This window comes from Diplotaxodon limnothrissa, linkage group LG13 (assembly GCF_057381915.1).
Source record: "Diplotaxodon limnothrissa isolate DT_005_m linkage group LG13, D_limnothrissa_male_GT1.1, whole genome shotgun sequence".
NCBI classification, from domain to species: Eukaryota; Metazoa; Chordata; class Actinopteri; order Cichliformes; family Cichlidae; genus Diplotaxodon; species Diplotaxodon limnothrissa.
Window position 1 is genome coordinate 28,028,408 of NC_140608.1, and position 26,402 is coordinate 28,054,809.

The window sequence follows — 26,402 nt, forward strand, 5'->3', positions numbered from 1 at the left end:
CCTTGGTATTTCTCCAGCTTCTCGTGTTCCTTCTTCCTGATATTGCTGTCATTCGGAACCGCTACATCGATCACTACGGCCGTCTTCTTCTGTTTGTCTACCACCACTATGTCCGGTTGGTTAGCCACCACCATTTTGTCCGTCTGTATCTGGAAGTCCCACAGGATCTTAGCTCGGTCATTCTCCACCACCCTTGGGGGCATCTCCCATTTTGACCTCGGGACTTCCAGGTTATACTCGGCACAGATGTTCCTGTACACTATGCCGGCCACTTGGTTATGGCGTTCCATGTATGCCTTGCCTGCTAGCATCTTGCACCCTGCTGTTATGTGCTGGATTGTCTCTGGGGCATCTTTACACAGCCTGCACCTGGGGTCTTGCCTGGTGTGATAGACCCCAGCCTCTATGGATCTTGTGCTCAGAGCTTGTTCTTGTGCTGCCATGATTAGTGCCTCTGTGCTGTCTTTCAGTCCAGCTTTGTCCAGCCACTGGTAGGATTTCTGGATATCAGCCACCTCCTCTATCTGCCGGTGGTACATACCGTGCAGGGGCCTGTCCTTCCATGATGGTTCCTCGTCTCCCTCCTCTTTCTTGGGTTTCTGCTGCCTGAGGTATTCACTGAGCACTCGGTCAGTTGGGGCCATCTTCCCAATGTATTCTTGGATGTTCGTTGTCTCATCCTGGACTGTGGTGCTGACACTCACCAGTCCCCGGCCCCCTTCCTTCCGCTTAGCGTACAGCCTCAGGGTGCTGGACTTGGGGTGAAACCCTCCATGCATGGTAAGGAGCTTTCTTGTCTTTATGTCAGTGGCTTCTATCTCCTCCTTTGGCCAGCCTATTACCCCAGCAGGGTACCTGATCACGGGCAGGGCGTACGTGTTGATGGCCCGGATCTTGTTCTTACCATTCAGCTGACTCCTCAGGACTTGCCTGACCCTCTGCAGGTACTTGGTGGTTGCAGCCTTTCTAGCGGCCTCTTCATGGTTCCCATTTGCCTGCGGGATCCCCAGGTACTTGTAACTGTCCTCTATGTCTGCAATGTTGCCTTCTGGTAGTTCAATCCCCTCAGTTCTGACTACCTTCCCTCTCTTTGTTACCATCCGACTACACTTCTCCAGTCCGAACGACATTCCAATGTCATTGCTGTATAGCCTGGTAGTGTGGATCAGTGAATCGATGTCTCGTTCACTCTTGGCATACAGCTTGATGTCATCCATGTACAGGAGGTGGCTGACAACTGCTCCGTTCCGTAGTCGGTATCCGTAGCCAGTCTTGTTAATGATCTCACTGAGGGGGTTCAGGCCTATGCAGAACAGCAGTGGGGACAGAGCATCTCCTTGGTAGATCCCGCACTTGATGGTGACTTGTGCTATGGGCTTGGAGTTGGCCTCTAGTGTTGTACGCCACATCCCCATTGAGTTCCTGATGAAGGCTCTTAGGGTCCCATTGATCTTGTACAATTCTAGGCATTCCAGTATCCAGCTGTGGGGCATTGAGTCATAGGCCTTCTTGTAATCAATCCAGGCAGTGCACAGGTTGGTCAGTCTGGTCTTGCAGTCTCGGCTGATTGTTCTGTCTACCAGTAGCTGGTGTTTTGCGCCTCTGGTATTCTTGCCAATTCCTTTCTGTGTCCCGCTCATGTATTGACCCATGTGCCTGTTCATCTTAGCCGATATGATGCCTGACAGGAGCTTCCATGTAGTACTGAGGCAGGTTATTGGTCGGTAGTTGGAGGGGACCGGTCCCTTCTTGGGGTCCTTGGGGATCAGGACCGTCCGACCTTCGGTTAGCCATTCCGGGTGTCTCTCGTTAACTAGCAGCTGGTTCATTTGTGCTGCCAGACGCTCGTGGAGTGCAGTCAGCTTCTTTAGCCAGTAGGCGTGAACCATGTCGGGCCCTGGTGCTGTCCAACTCTTCATACTGGAGACCCTTTCTTGGATATCTGCCACTGTGATGGTTACTGGACCCTGTTCAGGGAGGTCGCTGTGGTCTGCCCTCAGATCCACTAGCCACTGAGCATTGCCGTTATGGGTTGCGTCCTTCTCCCATATGCTCTTCCAGTATTGCTCTGTCTCCAGCCTTGGTGGTGCTGTTCTCTTATTATTGTTCCCTTGCCACTGAGAGTACACCTTTGCTGGTTCTGTGGAGAACAGCTGGTTTATTCTCCTGCCTTCTATCTCTCTGGTGTACCTCCTCAAGCGGCTGGCCAAGGCTGTGAGTCTTTGCTTGGCAGTTTCCAAGGCCTCAGGTATGGACAGCTTGCTGTATTTCTTATGCACCTTCTTTGTCACACCTTTCTGCAACTCCGTTAGTTGGCTAACCTCCCTCCGTGCTACTTTGATCTTGCCCTCTAGCCTCCTTCTCCATGGAGGGTACTGCCCCTTGTGGCTGTTCAACTTGTAGCCAAGCATCTCACTGATCACTGCTGCCGTATTGTAGATCAGCTTGTTAGTGTCGGTAATCGTGGTTGTAGGTATTGCCCGTAGTGCTGCATTAACATCATCTAGCAGACCTTCTGAGGGTACTTCACGTAATCTTGGTAACCGGCTACGGGGTATCCAGGTTTCAAGCTTGGCCATTATCCTATTTTTCAGGTCAGTTCCTCTCGCACTCAACGATCCTTCTCCTATCGCACTTGGGGCTATGTACCCAATCTCGGGTGGGGGTGATGATATCTCCCCCCTGACCTGGCGTCCTGACTCCTCCTTGCCGTAGCATTTGTGTTGTACCTCGTCAATCTCTAGCTGTGAGAGCAGTCCCTTCTTTCGAATGTTGGAACACTGAGCTACTAGTTGTTTCGCCGTCATTGTGGATGTTGGGTATCGAAGAATCCATAGGTCCGTCATCCTATTCATGTAGCCCCTTCCGCCGGGGTTACTTGCGTAGTAGCATTCCAACAACGCCCTGTTTTCGTCTCTTGCCCACCGATGCCTTCTTGTTCCAGTAGCCCACTTTTCGCCAGGGTGCCCTGGTTCCTCAACACCTGACGCGGACCTTGTTGATCCGGGCGACGTCCGAGCCGGCATGCCTTCATATTTATCTGTCTCGCTCATGTCTGCGGTAGGCTTGCTTAGCATAGGGGGTCTAGCCTTAGGACCCTTACTGGATACAGACGCCCCAGGCAGGAATCGAACTTGCGATCCTCTGTTCCAAAGGCGTGTAGTCTAACCACTACGCTATCCAGCTCTCTCTCTCTCTATATATATCTATATATATCTATATATATATCTATATATATATATCTATATATATATCTATATATATATATATATATATATATATATATATATATATACACACACACACACACACACACACACACACACACATATGCATGTATGTGTGTGTATATAAATAAATAATCTATCTACATTCAATTTCACTGTGTTAGTTAGTTCTGTGTGACCTGTGTTAGCGTTAGCATGGAGAAATATAATATGAAAGTGCTTCTAGCAGTTGTAGACTTATGGGAAAGAAGACAGGAAGACTCTATTGTTTTATTCTCATTTATGATGAATAGTTATCGTAATTTACAAAACGACAGTTATACTGATAAACTGAACAGGAAAATATTTGCTATGGTCACAGACCAGCCACATGCTGATTTTTTATATATTTTTTTTTAAAGAAAAATGCAAGTTTTAAGACATTTTTACGCCGGGTTCAGACATTTGGGTGTCTGCAATTTTTTTGTAACCATCCACACTCATCTGTAAGACATTACAATAGTATGATGCGCCAACTACTGTACATCCATCAGGCAGGCTTGAAAACAGTGTAAAAGACATGAGTGAAGATCCAACCTCACCACTGTAAGAAATCACAAGTTTTTAAAGTACCATGAAATTAATGGAAATCAGTGAAACATAGGGAAGCAACTGATGGCATGCTTTAGAAACTGGTTAGTAGCAATGTAAAATATACACTACCTGATGTGTGGTTATTGACCAGAAATGTGCAAAACCAGCTGTAAGTAAACTATAAAAATGGCCTCACCCTAAAGGCATAAAAATGAAATGGCTTGTCATGAAAACGAAGTGTGAGACGGAAAAAGCAGAAAGCCACCCCCGGCAGAAAAATGCATTGCAGTACCTGCTGCAATCCTCCTCCTCAACAGACTTTCAGCTCCCCAGACGGTAATACAGACTCTTCAATTCCAACTTCATTGCTGTTATCAGTTATTACCGGCTGCCTGTGTGATGTTTCCTCCCAAACTGATTTCTCCCTTTCTCCAACACTCCTCCTACTTCAATCTTTCTATTACTGCCTATTCAACCTCTTCTCTTTCCTTACCCTACCTGGGACAACACTGCTGGCAATAATGTCAGCTGGATCTGGCTGATCACTTGCTTAATGGTGCAACATAGACACAAAGAGGCAAAGATTTTATCAAAATATGTCACAGCTAGTTTCTCCTTTTCAGGTGCAATTTATTTATCAAAATGTGGCCAATTTGCCCAGCTGGGCCACTCTGATGTGGAGTTTTCCCTGTGACTGAGTGGGCTTCCTCCGAGTCCTCTGGCCTCCTCTGAACTCCATCCTCCCACAGCCTAATGACATGCACGTTAAGTAAACTATTGATTCTAAATTGGCCATGGATGCAAGGCAGATAAAGTGCTTAAGGTGTACAGGTGTGGTTAAGGTGTGAACTCCAGAGGTCAACTATCAATCTAGTATAAAATTCCCATACACATAAAGTGCTTCTACATCCAGTAACTCGCTATAACTTTACAATGGGATTAAAGGTGACATTAGAGTTTTTGATACAGATATGGGGGCAACTTTTGTTACTCTAGCAAACAAGAAACCTTAAACAGTGGTATGCAACACTCCTTTCTAGTTCTATTATGGAAGAACTAACGTAATATAGGTAATATCATGCTTACTCCTTAACCTGACATCTCGGAGTTCTAATGTTTTTTTTTTATCTGAATTGAGCATCACAGTATGTATGCAGCCAAAAAAGTTATTTACATACACGGTTTTTAAGTATGTAAGTTAGATGAACGTTTTTACAACAATCAAGCTGTTGTCACTCGGTGCTTTTCTGTTTTTGTCATGTTCTCTATGAAATAAAATCATCATATCATTACAAGTAGCTGATGTTCTCTTTAAGACTGTAGAGCGGATGTGTACGTTAGCAAACTGGAAATCTTAACAGACAATGTGGCAGCAAGGAGTGGATTTTCTTTTAAAATTTAATCCAGTATAATAACAATTATGTCACATGCGCTGAGTAAGCAGAGAAGAACTTCAGGGTGATAAAGTTTGTTCTTGAGAGAGTCAGAATTTAAATTAGGAGAGTGCTGCTGAGAGGTGCCCCTCCATTAGAAATGCAGATGAATAGAAGCTCTGACCGCAGAATCAAATATTATCACAAACATTTCTCAATAGCCAAAAAAACGTATGAGATCTCATGAGAACTATATAAGCTAAGGACGACCTGCCAGAGAGGTGGAAAGATTTGTCTCAGACAATGATAAATATTTGTCTACATTACATTTTAATGCCTTAACGTGCTGGCCAAGAGGAAATTGGCTTATTGACCAGATATCTGCCTTGGTTGAATTATGTAAACAGATGATGTCATGTAAGAGACTTTGTGGTTAAATGTAACTATGCCATGAGAATTAAGGCACTTGAATTCTTATTAAAGGCAAAGAATCTTCATTATAAATAACAGCTGAACTGTCTTGTGTTTAGTGTTTTCTTTGAACATTGTGCCAGCAGTGACCAGTACCAGTGTTCTAGTGGTACACCCACCAGAATCATAAGGTGATGTAAGCTATTTGTTACTGGTGACCAAAAATGTTCCAAGCATGCCAAAAGAATGGCAACGATAAAGCCAACAGAGCTGATTGTTGCATTGCTCTTCGTTCTGTTAGCCAAGAACAAACAGCAGTTAAGCATTATTGATTATAACCTTTGACAAGGCTGCTACTTGAAGAATGCAGCACGTGGGCAAGCACTAGAACAGCTGCTCTTTTCCCCTACACCCCGCCCTGGAGGCCTTTTGTCGTATTGTTCTGTCCCTGTTACGGGCATGACACCGCTTGATTTCAATCCAAATGTAATATTAATTTTAATCTAATTTGCCATTCACTTATCTATGCTTAAAGAGTTAACTTAATTATAACTTTGGTTATCTCTACTTTTTCTTTAGTTTATTTTGAAACAAAAAAGGAATTTAGAATAGGACAAGACAAGGTATGATAACAACAACATTAAGTATACAAGCTATGAGCTCTGGAATGAAAGAGGATGAAGTCAGCCCTGTGACAACATTCACAGTATTTAGAAAGTAGCTCTCAAACCCTTAACAGCAAGCCTAAGGGGCGTGTCAGCGGTTTAGTGAATTCTTGTTTTAAGGACAGCAGACGCTTTTTCTTATGGTAGAACAATCAAGGCAAGGTTTATGACCAAATAACAGCAAAAATGTTATTGTATTCCATCTCAGGTGCACTTATGTGACATTAATGCGAATTATTCAATCTATGCTTAACCGAGACATTATCGTTTCGTATCATCAGTGACATTATTAGTCTCTGTCCAAAAGATCTTTTTAATGATAAATTTTAAAAAACACAGACTCTCACAGTCAAAGTGAATAAAGTGCTAGTTAATTTCCTTTTAGTTTACCAGACGGAACGTTTTGGAAAAAAACAGAAAGGGACCTAATACCTGGACAGCCCATCTGGGTGGTGCTTGGCAGCAGTAAAAGACTTTGAGGCGCTCCGTCACAGGACAACTCTTGTCTTCAAAGTGGTCTACTATTGCCTGGAAAAGAAAGAAACTCAAATAAAGAAGGAAACCACAAAATGTGCTGCAGAGTCTGTAACAACAGAGTTCATCCCCCAAAATGACTGAGTATTACTTCCATCAGTTGAAGATGTAACCAGTATCTTTACTGCTAGCAGTGCAAATATATGTATATATTCTGTGCCATTGACAGGGTTACAGGGTCATTAGGCATGAAATGGGCAATGAGAGGGAACATTCATGGAGACAAAGAGCAAATAGTGAACACAACTCTTGTAGCCTACAGCTGTTCGTTCTCCTTTTATGATTTTGAATTAAATAAAATGCAAGGAGGAACAAACAGACACGTTTTGTGGTTTCCTTCTGCCACCATCCTTGCAGAATCTTGGCATCTTTTCCAAAGGGTCAAAACTGATCAGATGAGCAAATTAAAATCATTGAGACACGTTTTAAATGTCCCCCCCATACAAAAAACGTGGTTTATCTCCAATGGTACACATAAAAAACACAAAAGTAAAGAGGAATGTTTTTGTAAACACAGAGTTGTTGCTAATAAATTAGAAAATGGCAGTGGAAAGCCAACTTTATTAAATTAAATAATTGATTGCTCGTTTTGGGTTGTGGGAGAGTTGCTGCCCCATCCGAGGGAGTTGAAGCACAGCATCTGCTGTGATGAGGACATTGTGGTACAGATAAACATGAGCTAGAACACGAAGCCCTCAATTTACCGCTTGATCTACGTTCCAACTCTCAGTTATGTTCTTAAGCTCTGCGTAGTGGCCAAAAGGATGAGGCTGTGGATAAAAGCTGTCAAAATAAGCTCCCTGGGCTCAGCCTTTAGAGGCAGGATGAGGAGCTCGCACATTTGGAGGGAGTACAGCTACTGCCGCTTTGCACTGATAGAAACAGCTGAGGAGGTCAAGGCATCTGATCAGGATGCTTTGTGGATTCTTCACTTTGTAGGAGGCAGACCGAACAGTCAGGAGACTCTAAGGGTAGTCCCATAACCTTCTGGAGAGATCATTTCTCTCTCATCCAGGATCCTCCATAAAAAAGCCAAAAACCATTTTATCTGAGAGACCCTGTTAGCCTGCTTTCAAAGAGAAATTATCTCAGAGCGGACTGATGGGCAGACTGATGGATGATCCTTATCTTGAGAACTGGAATTATTTATCCAAAATCAAGCAAAACAACGTAGAACAACACTACATGCCAAATTGATTTAGATGCATGTCATCATATAGAATGAAATAGAAACCAAGTGCATTTTATTTGCTCAATAAGCTTGAGACCTTTATAGGAAACCAATCCAACTACACAAAATCACAAAATACATCTTAAAAAATGACATTCACTGCTTACAACTTTACTCTCTACCAGCCCAGGCTGTGGCAGCTAAAACAGCCTCGTTTTACTTCTGTAAGGAAGACTTGTCTGCAAACTATGTCCTCGAGTCCTCCGTTTGTGGCTTTTTTTTTTTTAATAAACCCATAATGCACCTTGTGCTCACTCTTTCAGGGATGTTATTGATCAACATCCACAGTAACATTTGGAGCTGTGCAGCATTAATGGTTTGGTTTGTGCTCAGGGTTGTTTGGAGAGAAAAAGAACAAGGTTACTCAATAACTCACTGGGACTGTGAGTCTGCAGAGCTCTGCGGCTCTTAACTTTGTTTGTGGTCACACTAATTTTCTTATTCTGTAACATGATGGCGAAACCATTCACAGATGGGCAGATACGATTACACACAAAATGAAAACACAGCAACAAACAGTATCCTTGGATGGACTTGCACTAGAGCAAAAACCACTCATGAAATCAAGGCTGCAGAACTTCTAGAAGCTTCTGCCATGATACGCGAATTGTCTTCAAAAACAAAACAAGAAAACTAGCTTCCTTCATTTCAAGCAGTTCAGATTAATACTCAAAGTTCAATTAGATAATTGAACTTTGATAAACCTTTATGATTATTAACTTTTTTTAATGGGCTGTGATTTAATTATCCAAATCTGGGCAGGGCAGATAAGGAAAGCATGTGCATCCGCAGAGTACTGTGGAAAACCTGGCCTTTGATTTTCCTGCTATGGTTTTCACTAACATACCACTCCCCAAAGGTGATCAGGTGACCAAAGAGGCCACTTATATCCACTGTCACATTTATGAAACAAGCCTTTAGAAGATGCTGCACTCTGCCCACAACCAAGTGAATACAGCAAACAAAAAACTGACGAATTGAGATTCAACCAGTGATTTGTTATTATTTAGGTGTATGAAGAATGGCAAGAAAACATTCAACATATCACAGCAGCAACCTGGACTTTCTCCATGAATTCATGGAGCCTCAATTTTGGATATCAGAAATACGGGTTCATTAATCCATGTTTGCAGTTTTCTATTCTCCAGTTTTGCTCCAGTGCCCTGTGCCCACTACAGGTGCAGATTTCTGCTCTTTGCTGATTGGAAATTATTTCTGTTATTGACAGCTCATTGCATAGCCCATGATGAGCAGCACTCATCATTCCAGATGTGCAGCTGATTGTGAGTCAATCAAAAATCATGACTCAGACGACTGTTACCAGGTGTTATCTCCTGACAGCAGGTAGCACACTACTAACTTACATACGTTTTTGGAATGACATTCATTTTTCTGATAGATGCAGTTACAATACAAACTATCCAAAATAAACAAGTCACAAGAACAATGTTTTTACCAATTCCAAGACGATTCATGTCCCCGTCTGCCTCCTTGGGACTGGAGGTGGAATGTTTGTACTTACAGACCCTTTCCAAAAAATGTGAATATCATGGAAAAGTTTATTTATTTCCATAATTCCATTCAAAACATTAAACTTTCATAGATGATAGATTCAGGGCCCACAACTTAAACGATTTCAAGTACTTAGTTGTTTATTTGTACATAATTTGAGCTTAGAGCTCATGAAACCCATGAAAACAGGCAGACAGAAGATTCAAGAATCTGGCAGAGATCCAGAAAGAGTGAAACGAGGCAGGAGTCAAAGCTTCAAAACCACTTCTGAGTCTGAGCCAACGTCGGAAGCGACTCAACTGGGACAAGGAGAAGATAGACTGGACTGTTAGCCAGTGGTCAAAGGTCCTCTTTTCCGATGAAAATAAAGAGTGCCTTTCATTCGGGAATCAAGGTCCAAGTGTTTGGAGGAAGACAGGTGAGGAACAGAACCCAAGCTGCTTGAGGTCCAGAGTGAAATATCCGCAGTCAGTTATGATTTGGGGTGCAATGTCCAGTGCAGGTGTTGGTAAACTCTGCTTTCTTAAATCCAAGGTCACCGCAACAGTCTACCAGAATGTTTTACAGGGCTTCATGATTCCTTCTGCTCAGGATCTGTATGGAGATGCAGATTTCATCTTCCAGCAGTACCTGGCCCCTGTCCATACCGCCAGAAACACCAAAACTTGGTTTGCTGGCCATGCCATCACAGTGCTTGACTGGCCAGCCAACTCACCAGACCTAAACCCCATTGAGAATATATGGGGTATCAAGAGGGAAATGAGGTCCACCAGACCCAAAAACAAAGAAGAGCTGACAGCAAGCATCAAGGAAATCTGGGCTTCCATAACTACCGGGCAATGCCACAGGCTGATTGCCTCAATGCCACGGCGCATCGAGGTAATGATTAACGCAAAGGGATTCCCAACCAAGTATTGAAGATGTACTTTCAAAATTATAAGTCAAACATTTTGATTGATTTGATGTGATCCTAATTTCTATCTTTTCTTTCTGCAAAAACTGAGAAGTAAATGGTGATGTCTTCACAGTATTCTAATTTTTTGAAATCCTGTTTTTGTGGATTTTATGAGCAGGAAGCCCAAATGATGTACAAATAAACAACTAAGTACTTGAAATCGTTTAAGTTGTGGGCCCTGAATCAAAATGTATGAAAGTTTAACGTTTTAAATGGAATTTTGGAAATAAATAAACTTTTCTGTGATATTTTAATTTTTTGGAAAGGGTCTGTATAGCAGTGACTGGCATTATTTTTGACATATGGTGTGATAGGTGGTGGTGCTGGAAGAGACTCTGAATCTTATTTCAACAGGGCGACTTGTATGGCCATTTCTACAATAAGCTGGATTGATTAAGGCAGGCAGACGCTTGCACACACTCTGCTTTCTGTTTATTTTGACCTTCCACCCCGAGTAGATATTTACCTGGGTTTGCATCATGGCTCTTTCTACACATCGGGATTTTCCTTTTTCCAGTTTCGTCCTGAGGCAAAGTGCTGACACTTGCACTGGCCAAAACTTGGGTTCGGACAAAACACACTGCGGAACAATAAAAGAAAAATACAGGGTCAAAGATAACACTTTATTCACATCATCAAGGAACACATGATTGTGTGCAACAACAGTATCATTCTGGTGACAAAAGCCAAGGAGCTCAGGAAATAGTGCCTCATCCTCTAATCAGAAGGTGGCTCAATCCAAAGGTCCAAAGGATAGAATTGAAGGGATGCATTTAAGTATGTATGGCCGAATGAAACGTGACTTGTACGTAAAAAGTATTTTTCTTTATTTTCTACTAACTATTAAACCCTTAAAAGCAAACGCAAGCAGATCAATCCAGATTCATAGTCCATAAAACCAATTACATTACACAAAAAAGAAGCAAATGAAAAAGCAAACCTGGCATTACCTTCCCACAAACATAGAACTATACAAGAGCTTTATATACCTGACAATACAAAGATTGTTGTATTAACAAATCTGTGTGTGTGTGTTTTATTTATTGGTGAATATGGAACATGACACACTCATTCAGCACTTCAAATTACCGACATCCTTCTGAACAAGAAGTAAATTGATGCATAACCAAGTTTTCTTTTAAACACAAGCATATAAGTTAAAGGATGCTTTGCCCCAAAAATCATAGCTTACAGATGACAAATGAAGTATAGTACTCATGATTTTAGTATAAACAGTATAAAACAGTACAGACAAATAATAACATTAATAACCTAACATTATTAGGTCAGAATTGTCTTTTTTTTCCTTATCAAATTCTGCAGCTTTAATAATAAGCTCAGAATGCATCCATATGCACTACTAAAATAGATAAGACAGGGATTGAATTGTAAACTATAAACTGATCTGTGTTGGTCTGTTTCAAAATAAAGTGGATTATACAATATTTGTTCCTCCAGTATTCAAGTTATTACTGTTACATGTTGTGTATATAAATGTGCACAACTTTAAAGGTTGTCACAGATGGATCTCGCTTCTGATTCTGGGTGTAAGTATTAAACTAGACGATGATCAAAGTGAAGATTAGACATCAGTATATAGTTTGGCAGCTAAACCCAAAAAAGATCTCTTTGCTTTTAGGTTTTTCAGTCTGTGCAAGTATTGTCCCAGTATCATTCCAGTTTAGAATATTCTCCAAAAGCTGCCTTGCACTGAGCCATGCTGCAGAAACAAAAGTACAGTCATAATTGAATGCACTGTGAATGCACAGTGTGCTACATAAACAATAATAGGTTCACCTTTTTGACCTTTACAGCATATACTATATTATTCTGGTGGAACCTGAACTTTAGGTCTAATTGCAATCTTATTAATCAAGTAGTATTTTGGTAAGCTTAGTTTTTGTTACCGCATCCCTTCAGATCTTTTGTTTTTATTTTTATTTTCAGTTGGGACTGTATGGGCGGGGATGCACTGCTTACGAGTTTGTTTTGTTATGGTTATACATGGGGAGGGCGGTGGGGGGTGAGGGTTGGGGCCCATATCTTGACTGCAGAAGTATGGAGAGCACCAGAATTAAGCCGCCTTAATTTATTCAAATGCAAGACAATGGAAATGGAAATGAAAAGAGTGTGGATCTGACCTTTTGTACATGGAATGTTAAAGGTGTAAATGAGCCTGTTAAGAGAGGCAAAGTGTTATCACACTTGAAATCTCTTAAAGCGGATATTATCTTTTTACAAGAAACTCATCTGAAAATTGCTGCTCATAATAAACTTGGGTGTAGATGGATTAATCAGGTGTATTACTCAACATTTTCTGCTAAAACCAGAGGGGTAGCTATATTAATTAAGAAAGATACTCCGTTCAGGCACACTTCCACTATAGCTGATAAGAATGGTAGATATGTATTAGTGACCGGGGAGCTGCACGCCATTCCGATTATTCTACTGAACATTTATGGACCTAACCATGATGACCCAGAGTTTTATAGAAAGGTTTTCAGCTTAATTCCGGATATACCTAATAATAATTTAATAATTGGAGGTGATTTTGATTTAGTGTTAGACCCATACTTAGATAAATCCCTCTCCAAAAAGAAAAAAAAAAAAAAAAAACACATTGTGTAAAGGTAGCAACTTTATTAAAACATATATGAACAATATGAATATTTGTGATGTGTGGAGAACTTTAAATCCATCAGGTAGAGTATTCTTTCCACTCTTCTGCACATAACGTTTATTCAAGGATTGACTATTTTCTGGTAGATGGAGAAATGCTCTCCCTTGTTCGTAACATAACCTATCACAATATTATTATCTCTGATCATTGCCCTGTCACCTGCTCCTTTGCACTTAGCAACTTCACAAAAGCATATAGGAATTGGAGATTTGACCCACAACTACTGAGCGATTTAAAATTTCAACAGTATATAAACTCTCAGACCTCTTTATTTTTCGATATAAACGATAATGCCGAAATCTCACCTGATATATTATAGGAAACGTTTAAAGCCTATATCAGGGGGTGCATAATATCATATCAGGCCTCACAGAATAAAAATAATAAACTAGAACAGTTAAAATTGGAAGAAAATGATCCACGATTTGGACGCCAATAATGCAAGGGCTCCCTCTTTAGATAAGTACAACACTATTTGTGCACTAAAATATGAACTAAATCAAATACTAACCAGCAACATTAATAGAGCGTTCACCTTTGTAAGACAGAAGTACTTTGAATTTGGGGACAAGCCACATAAGTTGTTAGCTAGACAGCTAACAACTTATGTGGCTGTCTAGCTAACATAAGTTGTTAGCTAACAGGGCTAGCTAACAACTAGCCCTGTTAGTTAACAGCTAACAACTAACAGAATGATTCACAAAATTAGATCACGCAATGGAAACCTGGTTACATCACATAAAGACATTAATGATAACTTTAGACAGTTTTATGAATCTCTCTATACTTCTCATTCCACTGCAGGGCCTAAAGATATGCAGGACTTTTTAGATAAGTGTGACCTCCCTGTGTTAGATCAGGTGGGTCGCAAGATTTTGAATGCCAAGATTACAAAGGAAGAAATTATTAAATCTATTGGTTTATTAAAAAATGGTAAGAGTCCAGGCCCAGATGGGTTAGGGAATGAATTTTACAAACAGTTCAAGATTAAACTTGTTCCATATCTTGATTAATGTTTCAAGTAGGAAACAGTGACAGGAAAACTGAAGAATAAAAAGCTTTAAAAAAAAAAAATGGAGTAATTCAATCAATACTTGAAAATTTATTGTATAATTAATCAGTCTATATTCGAAGCTGCCATCCAAGCTTCTTTTGGACAAGATTTATTTCTCTGTTGGAAAGTGGAAGGACTTTATTATTACATGGTCTGTGATTTTAATCCAGTCCACACTGTGTGAGTATTAATGGTGCTATTCTCTTTTGAGTGCCATTTTTGACTTGTATTTTTTTGGCACTTACTTAGCATTAAAAGTTAGTTACTGAATCAGATGGATGTACAGAGTGAGATTCTAAGAAGACTAAAACTTAATGAAATATGATGATTTCTAAGCAAGACTTAGAAGCTCATGTTCAGCACCATCATAAAATAAGAGCTGCTCTCCATGAACACTAAATATTTCGGTGCATACCTTTCGTCTATATTTGCATAGATTTTAGACATTATAATCTCAACATAAAAAAGCCCACCTGTTAACAGTCAGAGGTACAGTTAGCAGCTATATGCTGTTAATAAAGTCTGTAACACAATAGAAGTACAAAGTAATCCAGAAAAATCTGAACACACCACGCTATCCTTCAAAATTAGTACGTCATTAGTATTTATGAATATAGGAATAAATTAACAAATTTTAAAAAATAAATTAATTGAAACAGAATGCAATGATCTGCAAATCTCGTAAACACATTTTCCCTTACAATAGAAGACCGAAACCATACCAAACATTTGAACTGAGAGAGTTTACCATTATTGGAAAAATACCTTCTTTTTATAAAAGCTTTCCAGCAGCTGCTCTGAAATGTTGTCAGATTCTAGTCTGACGAAAGATTTTACCTGCTCAACAATCCTGGGTCGTCTCACGGCGCTTTTTTATTTCATGATGCCCAAATGGTTTGGTGCAGTTAAGCCAGTTCAGCAGTCAGACTCTTTTACTATGAAGCCATGATGTTGTTATAGATGCTGTGTTTAGCATTGTATTGATTAAATATGCAAGGCCTTCCCCAGATGGGAGCATGTGTTACTTCGAGCTTTGGCCCAGAGAAGAGGGCAGCATTTCTGGATCATGTTCCCATCTGGTTTGTTATTTGCATGATAGAGCTTTTGGATGGCACAGACGATACCTTCTGGAAGGGTTCGTGAACACATGCAGTGTCTGCATAGCAGGATGATGTTTTTCTTCCTAATGCAGTGCTGCCTGAGGACCCAAAGATCATGGGCAGCCACTGATTTTTAGATATTCTCATTTATTTATTTTTTTAATACAGACACTCTGAATATCTGATGATCTATCATATATGATGACATAAAAATTTAAAGTCTTCTTTATTATGTTGAATGACATTCTGAAATGAATTCCCAATCTGTAGATACAGGTTCTTCTGCTCATTCATAAATACAGCCTCTCTAAACTGCAAACACGTCAGTGACCTGTTGTCAGTTAACCTACTTACATCTGAACACCTCTCAAACGTAACACATTTTAAACATTTAATATATTTCTAATGCTCTATTATAGAATATATATGTTCTGCAAATTGTTGCCGTTTTAAAAAACATTTTAATTCCCAAATTATTTGGCGTTGCGGTTGTACCGCAGCACTGTGGAAATGCACACAAGAGTAACTTTCTTTTTCCTCTTCTTCTGTAGCTGAAATAAGCACAGGGCTCGCCTGTCTGCTGTGCACTGTAGTGGGAAATCAAGCAGCAAGCTTTAGTGAGAACACCTAATTATTAAAACCTATTACAGCCACAAAGTCTTTATCTGTGTGCTGTGGTGATAATCTGCTGTATAATAGCTGGCACAGCTTAGTGGTTTAGCTTTAGATGAGCTGATTAAAGGGAAAGCGGGGAGGGTGTGTTCAGCAGATTTACTGGTAGGTAGAGGTCAGAGAGAGACGACTGAAGCTTTTCATCTGAATTCATGTCTCGACTCATCTTTAATCAGAACAAGTTATACAACAGTAACTTTCTACACACTGTATATTTATGACAATGGAAATGCGTGATAAAAGAGATACATGGTTCGAGGTGAGATAAACAAACACTAATGATCTTTGTGGATGCTTAGCAAGTCTTGCTGGAGTCATTAATGCAACAGTAAATTGTCCTAATTATGCAGTTATTCCTCTACCAACATCAATCGTTGAGCAATTTAAAAAAAAATCAAACGATAAAGCATCCAAAGCGTTTGTCATGTCGCTCCTGACGCAAATGGGTGTTTCTTAACAGCAACGAGAAGACAGAGGAAGTTTTGATGGTGACGACTAAATCCACTTATTATATTGATTATTTTCTGTTATGTTTGACTGAATGCTTTGGAGTAACAGAAAAAAAGCTTAGAAAAAAATGTTGCATACTTCATAATTACAAGTAGTAAAACCCGTCCAAACTCGATGCTTTTTAGAACCTTAAAGATGCGTACAAACTGAAAGCAGTGTCCTTGTTGCATATCATTACTACATATCATTCACTCCTATTGTGCATAAACAAATACCCACAATGAAATGAAGAGGGGGTCAAAATTACAATACAACAATTTGAGAGACTGATGAAGTCCGATAGGGACAGATTCAATACAGCAGACAGCTGTCGACAAGAAACTGAGACTCTGTTATGAGGAGACAGGTTTGCTTGGGAGCAGGTTATACTTAAACTAAATTTATGTATTTATTTTTGTAGGTACTGAGTATGGTGATCAAAACTGAGTTAATGTGAGAGGCATTTAGGACAGTGTGTAATGCTGCAAAGAGTAGACTGGGGCTGAACAAACATCTGGATGTGAGAGGAGACATCAGGCTGTGTCACATGGGAATAAGACCTGTGTGAGTTTTTACTGCAACCCTGAGATGAGGTTCAATTTATTCATTAACTGCAGAATACCATGAACTCTTATTGTGGGCCAGGCTTTCACCTTCTTCAGTTGCAAAGGGAGTCAGGCCAATTTACCCTTCTTCCAGCATAATTCATGTCCTGCAAACGCATCGATCTGCATAAAGATTTCTGTTCGGATGGTAGGGCAGAGCCTTGTCACCTACCGTACACGTGCTTTGGTACAGTTCTCCAAAATTAACAGATTTATTGAATTAAAGCCAGGGCAATAAATAAATCCGTATTGCTACATTTACGGTCTCTTTTTGTTTTTGAAGATCATTGTTTTTCTTAAAAAAATAATAAAAAAAACCTGACATATTTACTATGCAGTGTTCTGATGTACGAGTGGTGCAGAAATAGAGATCAGACAGAGAGATCTGTGAGGAAGCATGTTTGCAGAGATGAAAGGGATATAGATATAATGGTCCTAACTGGAACCTAGACACAAGTCAGATCCTTAAATCCTCTTTGTTGGGTTTCCAGCAGCTGGTAGTTTGCTGAGGTGCATCATCAATCCCTGTGATACTGCTGCCTGAACCCTACACAAGCTGCCAAAGTCTCATAAGCTTCTCTCTAGAATGAATTCAAAGTTTCACTGCAGAGATGAAACAACTCGGTTGATTTTTGTGCAGCTTATTATTAGTGCCTGTAATATTCCCTGTTACACTCAAATCATGGGCGAAAAGCTCCTGTAATAACTGACACATTAGCAGTGCTGAGAGATGTTCTTCTAGTAAGGTGATAGGATTCAGGTATCGACGAAGACAGCCAGACATGTGACAACCATCTAACCAGCCTGCAGATTCCTGGATCTACATGTAGGCTGGGAAGATGCCTGCCCACAGAGCCAGCAGCTGCTTGCAGCAGCATTTCCAGCCAACGCAGTGAGACACAGATATGCTGCCATCTTATTTTGTATACACAGCTGGCTTCATAATAACTACTGCTCAACTTCAAAGAAAAGTGATGAACAGAGAATAACCACTGGCATAGTACAAATGTACCCACAAATATATTTGTTTCCAATTGGATAGCACCAATAAACATGGACACGCAGACTTGCATATTGCCTTATCTTGTTAGGATTTCAGGTAATGCACCAGGATTAAAAATGTAGGTACAGGACAAAGTAATTAACATTTTTCAAAGAAATACAGAGCAGCTGTTCTGATCTGACTTTGACTGCCACATACTCTTCTTTCTAGTATTTCCAATTTACTTTCTTTGCAAAACAAAGTCTTACATATCATGAGCTCAAAAAGTTACAACCACTCATATCCTAAGTGTAAATAACAGTGCTGTGTCAATTTACAGCCATAGTGACAAAGACTGAATCATTATATTAGGACCAGTGGTGAGAATGTGACAATGTGTCATTTTAACAATCAAATCTAATGTGTTCCAAGACCTCATGAAAGGAAACAAAAGCGTTATTATCAGGCTTAAGCAAGCCAGAACAACTAGTAGGACACACTGAACTATTCAATAATCCCACCAGTACAGTATTTGTTGCTTCTTTTTGCCAAGTACAAATTTAAAGTGCATCCTAGTGGCTAACCAAATAATTACAGCAAAGCTAAGGTTTGAAGTTTTGAAGACGTGCATGCTCTCCAGAGTGAATTATGGTGACAATATTCATCTCAAATACAGCTTTATTTAAAAAGGGATTTTTAGGTTATTTAATTAAACAATTATGTTGTACTCATGAATATACATTGATTAGCGTGTAATTATATCTTCCAACTAACATCATCATAACGATAAAATCGTAGTAGTGGTCCCACTACAGTTTGTCTGCCACTACAAAAAGTTCCATTAAAGTTTTCAGGAATTGCCTTCATAAAAATTACTGGTTGTTTTTGGGAGTGTCCCTAAAGATTTATGGTTACGTTTCCCTCAACATGAGCTCAGCTTTCTTACTGCTCACCTTTGGGTGAGCCATTTCATCATTTTTGTATTGTGGCTTATGTTTGTATGTCCACTTCAATTTGCTGGTACGACGATATTTTCAGCACTCTGCTGAAAAACTTACATTTAGGATGTTTACCAATCTAACTGCAAGTCTGGTTGTACATATCTTATTTATTGCCTGTATAAGCAAGATGAATGAGGCCCAAATAGTGATTTATACACTGCTGCATTATTTTTCATTTTGTTAATTCTAAGTTTCACTGTTAATCAGAGGAGTGTATGTGTCGGCTGGGTTAAAAAAGGCAAGGCATACTACCAAAGTCATTTCTCTTTAGTATTACAGGGAAAACTTACAATGCTGGTCATAAAAAAGTAAACAATGACTTACAGACGTGAAGGCCAGGAGTTCTTCTTCTGTTAGTTTGTGCACAGGGTTATTCTTCTGGAAGTCAGTGCTGCAGACAAAAATATTTGTGAATAAATAGTGGAAAGATTAATACAAATATCCTATTTAACAAGTAAAACAACTGGTAACTTGAGCTTTAATTAACCAGATCCCCTCGGTGTGTCAGGGAATTTGGGTCGTTGACCCGGTGTTTTCGGCTTTGCCCCCGTTTAGTTTCCCATGCCTATTTCCTGTTTTATTTTTGATAACCTTTTGTTATCAGAGTCCCAGCAGAGAGGCAGAGCACCCCCAGAACCCCAAGTCTCCAAGCTTGCCCCAGACCCACCCTGGGGCAGCTAGGCTACCAGGCCAGTGTCCTACGTCCACCAAAACAGACCCTCCAGGCAGCCGCCAGAAAAACACCATCCAAGAGCCACCAGAGCCCCATCCGGGTCATGAACACAGCCCGAGGTTGAGCCCCCCAAGAAATCTGTCCCTAGAGAATCCCCAGACACCCCAAGCCCGTACCTACCCCCGCATCAACCACAGTAATGAAAGCGGAACACCCCCCCCCCCCATCCCCACTAGGCGATGGAGCCGACTAAAGGAGCCCAGAAGGATTGATCTATAGTGGTGGAAGAGGCTGTATTCAAAACTAATATGATCTATCTGACAGTCTCTATATTGGTTAGAATTAAGATTATTTTTATTTTTCCAGTTCATGAGTACAATCTTATTCATCTCAGTAGTGATGTCATCCAAGTTGACCAACAAGATCAAAAATGGTCTTTTACACAACTCTTGAGCCAATGTGGATAACATCAGCCAACCATGCAAGCGCCTGGGAATGATTTATGATTTGTTACAATCAATAAAGGGTAGACCGTTAGAAATTGTTTTAATTATTATATATAAGTCAGCGTGGGAATTAATCAGAATCCACAGTGAGCTTTAAAAGTACTTTTTCTAAGAGGTAAATTTCAGATCTGCCAAGAGCTCAAGAGGGAGAAAAGAGAAACCAGACAAGGTCACATTCCCAGAGTTAAAGGGACCATGGAGAATTCATAACCAGAGTCTCTGCTGTTTAAGCCCTTGGCAAGGAATTAATAAATACTGATTATATCCTGGGATTAGCACTCATTAATACAAAAAGCAGTGACAATAAAGACAAGTTATTAAAATGTTTAAATATACTATACAGGGCTCGCAAAATCGCTAGCCCGACGTCCCGGAGCTAGCGATATCTATATTTTCTCAAGGTTTCTATACTAGGTTGAGTGTCAAATGACTACCTAGCTTAATTTTTGAATAAATGTGGTCTGCTAACACTCTGGAAGACACACACTATACAAGAGACTTGTTCTTAACACTGTTTTGTAGTGGTATCAGGGTGTACAGATCTTCCTTTAATTTAAACAGACCTGCTGCTCATCAATCATCTCCTAGCAATCTCACTGACTGCTCCACTGACCTTCAGTTGGCCCATTCAGTTCCAGCACCAGCATAGAAAATTAATCACCAGGTTACTGTGAAGATAACTATTTTTATATATTACATTTTAGTCTCTATTTTGTTTATCCCTTTGCCTGGATTAAACCACCAGGACAAACACGTTCACAAATAACAGTCACTCAGCTATAAATTTAGAGAAAACTACAGGTCACAAAAAAAAGAAAGGGTTGGGTAAAAGAAGTGTTGATGAACTCTAAACTTTACATAGAAAAACATACAACTTATTAACTGACTCTGGAAAAATGTTTGTGCAGGTGGTAAATGTACACAGTCACACATTCAGTTTAGTACCCACTGCACTATATTCCAGTGACTGTCATCTAAGACCAGAGCACAGCCCTTAGTACACCACTGATAGACATAATTAAATCTTAAGAATCAGGGAATTCGATCCATTGACGGACCTTTGTTTGGTTTTGATGCTGACCCCATATTGGCTTTTTTCTGGTTTATGTAAGTTAATACTGCTCTGCCTGGTAACCAGGCAGAATTCATAGCTATGTAACATAGCAAAACAGTTGGGACGACATCAGCTAACTCATGCAAACTCCTGGGGCTTACTGGCTGAAAAACTGCCTGGGGTGTCACATATTTATGAAATATAAAGGATCATGAGGTTCCCTCACCCCCAGAGCTGACAGGGGGTGAGGGCCAGGTTAGCAAAAGAGAGAAGAAGTGATAAAGAGATAAATAGAAGAAGGAAGAGGAAAAAAGAGAGACTTAAAAACAGTAAAGACGAGTGGGGAGCGTATAGCACAGGTTATCCTCCACCCGCGACAATCATGTCCCACAAGGGCCAAAGTCCAGTGCCAGATAGTCATGGGCTATCTATTAAGGTGTCTTGTTTGGTAACACACTTGCTCAATTTTTTTTTTTTTTCTGCCTGTCCCGTTTGGCTCTTTTGCCATCAGAATTATTGTCTAAAGGCGAAGAAAGATGCCCAACGGATTTACTTTACCAAATTGACCATCCCAGCCTTGCCGTAATGGTCCATTTGATTCACCTTTTATTGTTTATTTTATTTTCACTTGCTGAATACGGGACAGACTTGACTGGGGGAAAGAAGGGGAGAAAGAAAGAGGGAAAGAGAAACAGCTGAGAAGAGGGACGGGGGAGAAGGGCAAAAGACAAAAACCAACAGAATGAGCAGAAGAAAAAAAAAAAAAAAAGAAATAAATGCATATATCAATCACCTGGGTCACCTGCTGAGAAAGAAAAAAAGAAAACAAGCAGAAGAGAACAAGAGTAATAGAATAAACAACATCACAATGGTATATGGGAATATGACAGTAAATACTAAATATCAAACATTATTGTGCAGCACATAAGATCAACAGAACACAGTGTGCTTTGAGGTAGGAGCCAAAAGGGTGTAGTTTGTGGGTGTGATCACCCGTGTGTACACCTGTGAGCATGGACGCGCTTGTTATTTTAAAAGGTTCCTTCATGTAATGATCTGCTAGAGGGTGTGGGGGGGCCACAGCCCCGTCCTCCAGGGCATGAAGCAGGTATGGAGGAGATCAAAACTCCAGACATCCAGAGGCCCCCAGAACACAAGAGACCAAGGAAGACCAACAGAGGGGCAGCCGCGCCACTGTCCCAGTAAGAGCTGAGGAGAGTCCCAGATGAGAGCTCACTCAGCAGCCGCGGAGCAGAAGCCAGGGGGGTTGCAGTGACGCGCCCGTGAGCTCCGCCGGCAGCCAGTCGTGCCTGAGTGACCGAGCCCCAGGCCGAGAGGCCGGGGGCACCCCACCTCCGAAGTGGCCCGAGCAAGCCCCAGGCTCCAGGCCCCGATAAGCGGCCGCCAAGGAGTGAGCCGGTGTGTACCCGAACGCCCACCCCCAGACACAAAGAACCACCAACGCACCGATGTCTGAGGGAGTCCACCACTGGCAGGGGAAGTGGTGGTGGGGGGAGATAGGCCTCCAAACCTTGGAGGGCCTGAGATGTCCCCAGAGAGGTGGCGTCTGATACCCAACCTGACATATAGACACAGACATACAGGCACACACAGACACAAACATCCATTCCCACCCTCATGCTCTCATATGCACTTACTCCACACTCAACCAACGTGGAGACAGACATAAAGAGACGCTGTACTAGGGCTGCTCAATTAATCGAATTTTAATCACGATTACGATCTGGGCTTTCAACGATCATTAAAAATGACTGAGCCGATTATTAGCCCCTCCCTCATTTATCCGCGACACCTAAAGGCCGGTCCGTGAAAATATTGTCGGGCATAAACCGGTCCGTGGCACAAAAAAGGTTGGAGACCGCTGATTAAGAGGACCCGAGGGAAGCCCGGAAAGCTAAGCAGAAGTTATTTGGAGAGGAGAGTGACTGCTGTTGGTTGAAAAGAGAGGTAAAAAAAAAACTTCAGTGGTGTTGCACACTATTTTATATTATTTTTTAAAGTCATTATTCAATACATTGTTATTGTTAACCCTTTAAAGCCAGTCAGAGCAGCACGCTCTGTTTTGCGTAACTATTTTTAAATCCCTGTAGAACCTGAACCGCGTAAGCTAGCGCAATAATTTTTTTTGCATATGAAACCGGAGGAGTTGTACTTACATCTGATGCCATCAGCTTGTCCTCGGTCACGGTTTCCTTCCACATATAGCTTTGCAAAAATTGCATAAAAAGCACTTGCAGGAACAAAAACATAATATTCCAGAAACACGCTTTGCCGATCCGATCAGCTGTTCGTAACACTTCCCACAGTGAAACAGACGTCAGCGCGAACTGTCGCATGTCCGCCATTTCCTGGCCGAAACCGGAAGTGACGTCATTTTCGCGGAAAATGTATTTTTTTTACTTGTACGCCTTAAAAACCTATACTGGTCATGTTTGACTTTTCTGAATAGTTTCTGGGATGCTTAGAACTCGAATTGCACTGCTGGAAATAGTTTATTTTGATGCACCTGCTGTTTTCTTTGCAAATTTGCATCATAGGATTGTTTTTTTGTTTTTCCTGCAGTATATAAAAATTGGTGTATCTCCAAAATAAAACTATGAAGACACTCAAAATAAATTTCCTGTTGTTGTAAACTATTTTTTGCAACTTTTTTGTATTTAAAGTTTTGAGGGATAAACCTCTTAAATTTCTCCAAGTAGAAATATATGTAAAAAACAAAAACGATTTTCAATTTTTTTGTAGTTTATTGCACTTTTTTGCAATTAATGTAGTTACTATGGACTTAATGCATACATATTATTAAAATATGGGCTATAACAGTTGCATAGCAACTTGAAATGCTCCCACAAACGGCACTACAACATGTAAAACCGTTTCTTCGCCCGCTTTGAGACGACCAAGCCCTCAGCTGCCACACCACTTCCACCCGCCCCCAGCACTGGCACACTAACACTTAGGGAGCACCAAGTGAGGTGTGTTCTAAGGTCAGTGAATCCCAGGAAGGCGGCAGGTCCTGATGGAATACATGGAAAGGTTCTCAGAGCATGTGCTGACGAACTGACCGGAGTCTTCACTAAAATCTTCAACCTTTCCTTGTCATCAAACACCGTCCCGCCCTGCCTCAAAACCTCCACCATCATCCCGATCGCCAAGAAGACAGCTGTGGCCAGCCCAAATGACTACAGGCCTGTTGCACTTACGCCTGTAGTGATGAAGTGCTTTGAGAGACTGGTCTGTCAGCACATCAGGGCCGGTCTGCCTCCCACTCTGGACCCCCACCAATTTGCCTACAGGAAAAATCGTTCCACCGAGGACGCTATCACCATAGCGCTCCACACTGCGCTGAGTCACCTGGAGCACCGAGGAAGCTATGTGAGAATGCTCTTTCTGGACTTCAGCTCAGCATTCAATCATATCATCCCGGAGATCCTGGTCCAGAAACTGTCTCACCTGGGACTCTCCACCCCCATCTGCCTCTGGATCAAGGACTTCCTGACAAATAGACCACAGTCTGTCAGACTCCTGTCAGTCCCCTCCTGTTTACGCTCTACACATCCGACTGCTCCCCTACCCATCTCTCAAACACCATCATAAAGTTCGCGGATGACACCACAGTGGTTGGACTCATCTCAAGGGGGGAGGAGTCGGACTACAGAGATGAGGTCAACAGACTGACTGAGTGGTGTTCAGTTAACAACCTCCAACTGAACACCACGAAAACTAAAGAACTTATCTTGGACTTCAGGAAGGGCAGAGCAGACCCGGCCCCACTTTACATTCACGGGAGCTGTGTGGAGAGGGTACACTCCATGAGGTTTCTGGGCGTGCAGATATCTGATGACCTCTCCTGGACTGCAAATACTACAGCGGTGGTTAAAAAGGCCCAGCAGCATCTCCACTTTCTGAGAGTGCTCAGGAGGAACAACCTGGAGGAGAGGCTGCTGGTGACATTTTACAGAGCCACCATAGAGAGCATCCTAACGTACGGCATAACAACATGGTATGCAGGGTGCTCAGCTGCAGACAGGAAAGTACTGCAGAGGGTCATCAACACAGCCCAGAAGATCACTGGCTGCTCTCTGCCCAGCCTGGAGGTCACTGCAAACTCTCGGTACCTCAGCAGAGCTGGCAATATCATCAAGGACCACTCTCACCCCAGCAACCAACTGTTTGAACTATTACCGTCAGGCCGACGGTACAGGTCACATAAAACCAGGACAAACAGATTCAGGGATAGCTTCTTTCCCAGAGCTATCACCGTAGTGAATAAGCACAAAAACAATTGAACCTATTCCATACCGTCACTGTCATTATATTATGCTGCTATTCATACTGTCATCATATTAATGCTGCTATCCTGTATATATTGTACATACTATTGTTTGAGTACTTACGATTGTTTTTTTTGTACTTTTTATATTTTACATTTATATTTATTATTGAAACTTGCACCAAGGGAGTGGCACTCCAATTTCGTTGTACTCTGTACAATGACAATAAAGGCTATTCTATTCTATTCTATTCTAAAAAAAATAATATAAGCTCTGGCGGACTTGGTTCTATGGTGGGTCTTAAAGGGTTAAATAAATATCGTCAAATAATCGCGATCTCAATTTCAGTGAAAATAATCGTGATTATCATTTTTGCCATAATCGAGCAGCCCTACGCTGTACACACGATCACACTCCCCAAGCGTACTCTACGAACTGGGTCTAGGTACCCTTGCCCCTGGAGGGGGGAACTGCACCCAGACCCAGGTGGTGTTACCCTTTTCCCTGCGGTGGGGGGGCAGACCGCCCCGACTCCGCAGCAGCAGGGAGGCCCCACACTCCAGACCGCAGTCGGACGGCCAACCTATCCTCCTACACCCTCCCGCTCCAGCAGGTCGCAGAGAATGGGGGTGAGAGAAGACTCCAAACCTCCCTCCACCCGCTCATTGTAGTGTTGATGCATGTGTGTTCTACGGTGCATTTAAAACCCAGGAGGGCATGGAGCTACCTGCCAGAGAGCAGCAGGTAAGCGCATGGTCCCTCCTGCTAGCCCTCAATGTCTACGTGTATTTAAAATTGAGAGGTGGGCAACGA

General features: G+C 41.4%; 1 protein-coding gene across 1 annotated transcript in view; it reads right to left on the reverse strand.

Annotated features, from left to right (window-relative positions):
• The window catches only part of ttc27 (tetratricopeptide repeat domain 27), an 82,106-nt gene that overhangs the window by 28,955 nt on the left and 26,749 nt on the right, over positions 1-26,402 (reverse strand). Inside the window, exons 9-11 of the mRNA XM_085369606.1 lie at positions 19,389-19,455; positions 10,948-11,061; positions 6,682-6,777 (exon numbers count right to left, since the gene is read on the reverse strand). Coding sequence (XP_085225732.1) covers positions 6,682-6,777; positions 10,948-11,061; positions 19,389-19,455 — 277 coding nt within the window. The remainder of the gene's footprint in view (positions 1-6,681; positions 6,778-10,947; positions 11,062-19,388; positions 19,456-26,402) is intronic.